Source organism: Osmerus eperlanus, chromosome 13 (assembly GCF_963692335.1).
Source record: "Osmerus eperlanus chromosome 13, fOsmEpe2.1, whole genome shotgun sequence".
Classification (NCBI taxonomy): Eukaryota; Metazoa; Chordata; class Actinopteri; order Osmeriformes; family Osmeridae; genus Osmerus; species Osmerus eperlanus.
In genome coordinates, this window is record NC_085030.1 from 10,170,437 (window position 1) to 10,179,218 (window position 8,782).

An 8,782-nucleotide genomic window follows, 5' to 3' on the forward strand; every position below is an offset into this window, starting at 1 on the left:
CAAGCACACACAGATGGACGAGCACAGACACACACAGTCCTTTTCTCATCACGAGAGAGCCGGCAAACCAGCCATATGACGGATGTCTTTGCTGTCAAATATCCATCCATCAGCACTCACTTCCCCCTTCCTACATCACTCGACAGCCTCACCAACAGAGATGGAGAGGGGGAAGCAGGTAGGGATAGGGAAAGAGAAGGAAAGAGAGAATATATTAATTCCTGTCATTGAAGGCAGATCAGAAGGGCACGGATGGTCGGTACATTTCTCTCTCTATCTCTCTATCTGACTCTGACTCTCTCTAAATGTGTCTATTTCTATCCTTCTCTCTGTATCTGTATCTCTATTTGTCTGTCTCTTTTTTTTTACCCTTTTATCTTTCTCTCATTCCTATTTTTCTCCTCTTTGTCCTTTTTACCCCCAACTCTAATTGAATGGTTTGAATGAGAATGTAACATTTAACCTTGTTTCACAAGGGGGGGGGGGACAACACAGTTGCGCGCGCACTTAATACACTCAGCCACATCCACTTTTCAGACATGTGAAATTGGATGCTAGCCTTGCCAAATCACCAACCATCCTAATCTGAATACATTCTAGCAAATGGGCAAGTATCCCAGGCAAAGATAAAAAACCTAGGACTCTAATCCCTGTAAATGAATTGGGACATGATTAATTGTAGTACGTAAACAAACTAAAACTAAAAACAACTGTAGATTGATGAGAAGCTGAGACCTCCTTGCTAGTAATGCTCAAGTTATCAGAAGATGCAAACATCAAAATGTGCTGTTGACATTCACAATTTGTGATGCAGCTTTGAATCATAAGCTAGGTTCACCCTTGACATGCCAATATGTCAGAACATGAGATATGGCTTCCGTACAATAATTCAACTGCTGTGTGTGTTTAAGTTTTACGTTTGGTTTATTGTCCTTTGTAACAAGTATATATACAGATAGCTTGGAATATTTAGGTCCTGCTCCTCCCAACTGTATGTGTGTGTGTGTGTGTGTGTGTGTGTACGAGCATGTAGTTGTGCGTCGGCCGTCACATAAATGTGTTTGTGTGTGTGTGTGTGTACCAGTCCAGGGTGGTGGCCTGTATGACAGCAATCCTCAGCCAGATGGAAGACAGTCACTACTCGCGCTACATTGAAACCTTCTCTGGAACATGCGACCTGGTGGTAAGTCCTGACACACACCACATACATACATACACACATACACGTACACACAGAGCCACATACATCATGCATACAGTAAACATAACACGCACACAATAAGTAAGACAACACACACACACATCCAAAGTGCAGTATCACATACACACTAACACACTCTGGGGGTTCACAGGACTTCCTCATGGAGACGTTCCTGCTGTTTAAGGATCGGATCGGAAAACATGTGTATCCATCTGATTGGATGGCCATGATCATGGTGCAGAACAGGTATCACACACACACACACACATCATGGTAAGCTCCATGGTCATGCCGAGACCAGGTTGTGAGCCCAGCAGGGTCCACAGTCCATCAGAGGTATTACGTTTATCTGGTTGAGGTTAATGCAATTAGCTGGCATCAGGTAGGCATAAGCCATTAGGCCTATTTGGTACGTAGGCGGCTAGCATGAAACTAATGTTAGCCTAGTAGGCAAGCAGGTGGCTAAGGCTAATCTCAGCATTAGGCTAATGTTAGCTTAATTTATAGGAAGGCAGTTAGCATGATGTTAATGTTAACAGCACGACAGAAGTTTGTAGTGTGAGCATATTAGTGGACAAAGTAGACATACAAAACAAAGTCCACCCAGTTTGCTGCTTGGCTGAAGTTGGGTTTTGAATGTTGTGTAATGTACGTGTTCTGTTTGTGTTCGTGTTGCTGTGGGTATCTGGGAGATATTCACTGAGCATGTGTTGGACAGCATTGCAGACTTAAAGAAAGAAACACACACATACACATACACATTCACACCCTCACTCAGAGAATGATAAGGGACACGGAGACTGCTTGGGGAGAAATGAGCAGATAGGCAGGGAATCCAAGAAAGAAATGAGAAAGGGAAAAGGACGATCGGTTCTTGTTGACACAGACAGATTGCATTTGACTTTGCTTCCCATTTTAGTAAACTTTCACATCACAAATTGTACTGTCTAGAGCAGTTTTTGGCAAGTGTAGAGTGCCAGAGTGAGTGATGTTAATTTAGATCATACTGTAGTTATCTCAAATTCACATCAATGGAGTTCGCCCCCGATTAGCAAGATTAATAAAATAAAAAAACAAGCTTTCTTAATGACTGATGATGATGACAAAACATTAAAAAGCAATGCGTTTGAAAAGATATAGGTCAAATAAATAAAACAATTGTGAGAATTATTGACCACTAAATCTGCCCAGAAGACTAAGAGATAGTGGTCAGCTATCTTTAATATTCTGTGAAATATAAATGTATTTTTAACTGTTTTGACATTCCAACTCTTGTTATCTTTTCTATCCAGGTAATACTAAAGTAATAGAGGATCATGGGACTGTTTCTCTGGTGTTCCTCAGCTTGTGTGTAGAGTTTTGATCTGTGTTTGTGTTGTCTTGTGTCTTCTCCATCAGAGTGTTCCTCAGGGCCATCAACACCTATGCAGACACCATGAACCTCAAGTTTCTTAACAACAACGACTTTGAAGTACAGGTCGGTGTGTGTGTGCGTGCATGTGTGTATTTGACAGGCAACGCTCGTCAGTATCGATCCAGTCCCCGCTTGCGCTCACCTGGATTTGATCTTGAATCACTTTCTGTCTCTCACTCTCTTTCTCTCCCTATCTCTATCATTAGTTGTGGAATAACTACTTTCATTTGGCCGTGGCGTTTATTACCCAAGAGTCCTTGCAGCTTCAGCACTTCTCCCCCACCAAGAGGACCAAGATCCTGGCCAAGTGAGTCAATACCCCCTTGTCCAATCGCCTCTGACTCACAGTCAAGATTGGGTCAAGACTGATTGAGACTTTGAGGCTTCGTTTTCCTTTTAGGTTGATGTTTGTGAAGACGCATCATAGGTAGATTGCTATGAAACTATGCAGTTGTTTTAATGTCTCACACTGTCAAGACTCATTCAAGGCAGAGCGCTACGAGACAAAGCCATGAATCGTTTGTTTATTCTTAACAAAGGATACACATGGAGTATCTTAAACATTCACATAGTCGTCGATACAACCCCTGTTGGGTTGTTGATATGTGAGTTCTCTTGTATTGAATAGTGGCTGTCTCGTCTGCAGGTATGGAGACATGAGGAGGCTCATTGGTTTTTCCATTAGGGACATTTGGTACAAACTGGGTAAGAAGAGACAGAATCTGTGTATCCACACGTGTGTGTGTGTGTGTGTGTGTGAGCAATGTTACTGTACTGTACATTCATACATTTATGAGCTTTTGTTACTCAAGGGACCCTCAGTGTTGTGTGTGTGTGTGTGTGTGTGTGTGTGTGTGTGTGTGTGTGTGTGTGTGTGTGTGTGTGTGTGTGTGTGTGTGTGTGTGTAGGCAGCCATAAGATCTGCTTCATACCTGGCATGGTGGGCCCCATCCTGGAGATGACTCTGATCCCAGAGGAGGAGCTGAGGAGGGCCACCATCCCCATCTTCTTTGACATGATGCTGTGTGAATACACACACTCCTCACACTTCCAGAAGGTAAGGGACACACACACTAGATCTCCTGTGCATGCACACACATGCACGCATACTTAGTTTGATTTACTTGATATGCAATGTAGATAGATATGAACTTTTTTCACTGCCTTGCTCTCCTTTTTGCTCTCTTTATGTATATCTCTCCAAACATTTCACTCTTCCCATCTCACTCTCTTTCTCAAATCATCTTTCTCCTCTTTCGATCCATTCTCATTTCTTTGCCCTTTCTCTCCTTCTCATTTCTCTCCTTCTCATTTCTATACCCTTTCTCTCCTTCTCATTTCTCTCCTTCTCATTTCTCCCTCCCTCCCTCCAGTTTGAGAATGAGATCATCCTAAAGCTGGACCATGAGGTGGAGGGAGGCGGAGGAGATGAGAGATACATGCAGCTGCTGGAGACCATGTGGGTAACTCCTCTCAGCCAATCCATTCACAGCCCCAGGCGGTCAAACCCCTCATCCATAACAATCTTTCATATGCATGCCCTGCAAGGCATGGGATCAGGAATCAGTCCCTATTGGTTGTTTTGTATGTCTGTGTGATTGTCTCTCTGCCTCTGTGTGTGTTTATCTGTACCTGTACCTCTGTGTGTGGGCGTCCATTTGTGTGTGTGTTTTGCGAGCTTTGCTGTGCGTATGTGTGTTTTTACATAAATTTGTGCTCTGTATTGTATGTGTGTGTAACAGCCTGTTGGAGTGTTCAGCGGAGTACCCGGCGCTAAGGCCAGAAGTCGAGCACTTTGTCGCTTTGGTGAAGGGACTCCTGATTCGTCTCCTTGACTACCGCACCGTCAGGAGCGACGACAGCCGCAACAATCGCATGTGTTGCACTGTCAATCTCCTGGTAAGCTCCATCCACTTAGGAAGTAAGACAGACCATTACACAGCACTTCTCTTTTGGAAAGCTTTTTCTCCTTGTCCCTCCTTTTTTCACAATCTTCTGAAGGTCCTGACAGATCAGTTAGTCATCTCCACCCCTGGTTGACTGTTTGCAATTGGTTGCATAAACTTCCATTGTCATTCTTTTGTTTTCAGATGTCAAGTAAAAAAGAGCCCCGATATTTGTCAGCCCAAATACGTAGTTAACCTCTTCAGCAATCAAAGCATACAGCACTGTATGATAACATACCTAACATCTAAAATGTATCATCAACATCTAGAATACTCACACAGTATTCCATAATTCAGAGTATTGTCACATGACTAAACACAGACAGTTAGAACATCAACCAATCGATAAATACAAAGGCAGAGTCCCAGGCTGTGATAGGCTGGTATGTGTCTGTGTGTTCGTGCAGACTCTTCTCATCTCAGCAGCTGGTGGTAGCTCTCCTTTAGCCCAGGGCTAGGCATTAGCCATTCCGTTTCATTTGTGCCTGTTTGGAAAGCCAAGTTTGTGAGGCTAACGAACATTAGCACAGTTTTTTACCCACATGCATTACCTCAAGCTAACAGATGTTACCATGGCTGCTCATCTACATACAGGACTAAACCTTAGGCCAACAGATGTTTGTGTACTGTCTCTTCCACATACATTACATTAAGCTAAATGACAGTGCAGCATCTCATCCGCATACTGTGTACATAACCTTAGGTTAACAGACATTAGCATGTCTTCTTATTTGCTTTACATCTCCTGCATGAGGCTAGATATTAGCACTCCAAGGGGCTTTTCAACAGATCCCAACAACACATCTGTACGAGCACCATGTCTCTTCTGGTGAATCATTTGCTTTCTCACATCTTTCCTGTTGTCTGCTCAAACAATATGCTGTAGAGGTGTGTGTCTGTGTGTGTGTGTGGTGGTGTGCGTGTCTGTGTGTGTCTGTGTGTGTTTGTGTGTGGTGGTGTGTATCTGTGTGTTTGTTTGTGTGTGGTGGTGTGTATCTGTGTGTGTGTGTGTGTGTGTGTGTGTGTGGTCTGTGTCTGTGTGTGTGTCGAAGATGTCTCTTTCTGTGTGAGAGCTGGGCATGAGACTGCAGGTCATATCCAGTCGTTCCACTCATCTGCTCTCCATCATCATTAAACTTCATTATCGTAAACAGGGAATATGTGTTGCTTTGAAACACACACACACCTACACACTGATTCTCTCTGAAGCATGCAAATGGACACGCACACAGATGAGCACACACACACCCAGACCAACACAAACTGTGAACTCACTAATCGGCATAAAGTAATGATACTCTCTCTTGTGCTGCAGAATTTCTACAAAGATATAAACCGAGAAGGGATGTATATCAGGTAAGACATTTAAGTGTGTGTATCAAATGGATGGATGTATGCATGTATGAATGATATACTGAGGACTAGTTGCCATGCATATGACATGAGTGTCATGTGTGAGATGTGACCTTGTCTAGGTCGAGTGTCAGTGTGTGAATGTGAGTGAGTGAGTGTGTATGTGTGTGTGTGTGTGTGTGTGTGTATGTATAATCTGACAAGGGATTATCTCAGTCCTTCTGAATTAATGTCAAAATCCAGAGGATCAAGCCCTCATCTCACTGCAACATGTGAACTCGTTTTAGGACGGAAAGATGATGAGGGGGTGGGGGTGGGGGGGGATAGAAAGAGAGAACAGTGAGTGTGTGTGTGTGTGTGTGTGTGTGTGTGTGTGTGTGTGTGTGTGTGTGTGTGTGTGTGTGAGAGAGAGAGAGAGCGGTGGAGAGAGAAAGTGTGAGTGAGAAAGGGAGAGAGATGAGAAGGGGCGATAGGGAGAGAGAGAGAGAGAGGGGGGGAGTGATAAGGAAAGAGAAGGAGAGATGGTCCACTCATGGTAGGAGGAAGAATAAGGTAGTGAGAATATGTACGGGGATAGAGGGATGGCTCGGGAAGGAGAGGTTAGTCAAACAACTGAAGTAGTGAGCATCAGATCCACCCGCAGAAAGAGGGAAATGAACTGATGGAAATAAAGATGGAGAGACAGAATCTATATGTCCAGACCTCCAGACTGCCTCATAGCTTTCCAGTCCCATGAACAAACTCAATCTTAAGACTGGTTCTCCACTATGCTCCAGAGAGCAACTGACAGGAGAGAACGAGAGATAAATAAAGGGAACGAGAGAGATAGATGGGGCGAGGGACAGAGGGAGAAAAAAAAGCAAGAGAGAGAAGTAAAATGCAAATGAGATAAATTAATGGTGGGGGGGGGAGTTTGAGTGACAGGAAGATGCACTATGATTCTCTAGAGGCATAGCAAGAGGTTAGCGTACATAGAAAAATGACAACAGGAATATAAGAGAAGGATGCCAGCTGGATGGCGGGTTGGGATAAAGAAATGTTGGGATGGAGGGTTTTTGTAATTCTGCCCTCTGTCTCATTAAAGATCCATGTGTTCGTCAGTGTTGATATGAGACACATACTCACTGAATACTTAAAACACACAACACCAAACAGACACTCACATACACTCGCACACTTTTATAACTTTATCAGCATGAACACACACACACCATCTCTAATTTAATTTTCCTTGTGAATTATGGAGATTCAGGATGTTCGTCTCCTCTGGTTTGACACCGTTAAGGTCAAACTTCAGTAGCGTGCATGCTAGCATGCTTGGCCCAGAAGCTCTGGCTTCTGTGGTGAACAGAGACACCTAGTGGCTTGACTGTTGACCTGCGGTCTGATGTAGAGTGTGTGTGTGTGTGTGTGTGTGTGTGTGACTACAGATACCTCTACAAGCTGCGAGACCTTCACCTGGATGTAGACAACTACACAGAGGCAGCGTACACCCTGTTACTGCACTCACGCCTGCTCAAGGTACACCACACACACACTCACGCCTGCTCAAGTTACACCACACACACACTCACGCCTGCTTCAGGTACACCACACACACACTCACGCCTGCTTCAGGTACACCACACACACACTCACACAATATCTTTCTCTGATATAGAGTGAGGGATTCAGGGAACTGGTGAATTCATTTGATCCATGCCACACTCCAAGCTAAGGGCGAGCATGGTCGGTTTTTATTAGTTGATAAATGGATTCCCGTAGCGCCAGCCAATGGGCATTAATCCAGCTGATGAAGTCCAGAGGTGGGTTTATGGCATTGCGCTGGCCGTGGCGTCTGGGTTACTATGGTGATTTATGGAGTGAGCGTGTGTGAAGGAGAGGGAGACCCCCAACCTCTCTATCTCTCCATCTTTTTTATGGAGCTGTTACAGGCTTGGGAGAAGAGCCTGAAGAGAGGCCTGCAGAGGCACACACACACACCCGCATACACACACACATACACACGCATACACACAAAAACACTCCCATAACTGTAGTTATGCCGGAGTTTAATGGAGTTCTTAAATGTTCTTATAGTTGACATCAATCAGTTTCACCTGTCACACCAGCAGTAGTGTCAGAGATAGAAGCACGAGGATGATGTAATAGGCACCAGGCTCTCAGAGTGTTCCACCCAGAGCCTTTTATCCATCCATTTATGTGTGTTTCTGCATCTTTGGTTTTCTCTCCTCCCCTCCCTCCCTCCTTTCATTTCTTCATCCCTCTTTTTCTCCCTTACTCCCTCAATCTATTCCTTCCCGTCCCTCCGCCTTCCCTCCATCCCCCAGTGGTGTGATGACCCGTGCAACCCCCAGTTTGAGATCCAGGGCTCCCACACCCAGCGGCAGCTGAAGGAGACACTCTACGACACCATCATTGACTACTTCGACAAGGGCAAGGTCAGGCCCAGACACACACTGTCTCCACATGGCGCTAAGCTAAACTAAATTAAGATCAAATAAACTAAGCTAAGCTATAGTAAGCTAAAATAAGCAATCTGCTGTTGTATTCCCAGTATTCTTTAGTCAATGTGTGTGTGTGTGTGTGTGTGTGTGTGTGTGTGTGTGTGTGTGTGTGTGTGCAGATGTGGGAGGAGGCCATCACTCTGTGTAAGGAGCTGGCCGATCAATACGAGTTGGAGGTGTTTGACTATGAGCTTCTCAGCAAGAGACTGGTGAGACAAAACACACACATACATCCACGGACGCACAGAAAGGTGCACAGAAAGATATCAACACTGCAACAAGTTTATCATATCACTCTGTAAACCTTCAATGACTCCCATCTCTCTCTCTCTCTCTCTCTCTCTCTCTCTCTCTCTCTCTC

General features: G+C 44.5%; 2 protein-coding genes across 2 annotated transcripts in view; one reads left to right on the top strand and one right to left on the bottom strand.

Annotated features, from left to right (window-relative positions):
- The window catches only part of hdx (highly divergent homeobox), a 350,307-nt gene that overhangs the window by 229,935 nt on the left and 111,590 nt on the right, over nt 1-8,782 (bottom strand). The gene's annotated exons all lie outside the window — the stretch shown is intronic.
- The window catches only part of dock2 (dedicator of cytokinesis 2), a 33,727-nt gene that overhangs the window by 20,586 nt on the left and 4,359 nt on the right, over nt 1-8,782 (top strand). Inside the window, exons 3-14 of the mRNA XM_062476918.1 lie at nt 1,085-1,183; nt 1,353-1,447; nt 2,600-2,678; nt 2,822-2,922; nt 3,262-3,320; nt 3,524-3,672; nt 3,989-4,074; nt 4,358-4,514; nt 5,877-5,917; nt 7,345-7,435; nt 8,245-8,355; nt 8,541-8,630. Of these exons, the coding sequence (XP_062332902.1) occupies nt 1,085-1,183; nt 1,353-1,447; nt 2,600-2,678; nt 2,822-2,922; nt 3,262-3,320; nt 3,524-3,672; nt 3,989-4,074; nt 4,358-4,514; nt 5,877-5,917; nt 7,345-7,435; nt 8,245-8,355; nt 8,541-8,630 (1,158 nt within the window). The remainder of the gene's footprint in view (nt 1-1,084; nt 1,184-1,352; nt 1,448-2,599; nt 2,679-2,821; nt 2,923-3,261; nt 3,321-3,523; nt 3,673-3,988; nt 4,075-4,357; nt 4,515-5,876; nt 5,918-7,344; nt 7,436-8,244; nt 8,356-8,540; nt 8,631-8,782) is intronic.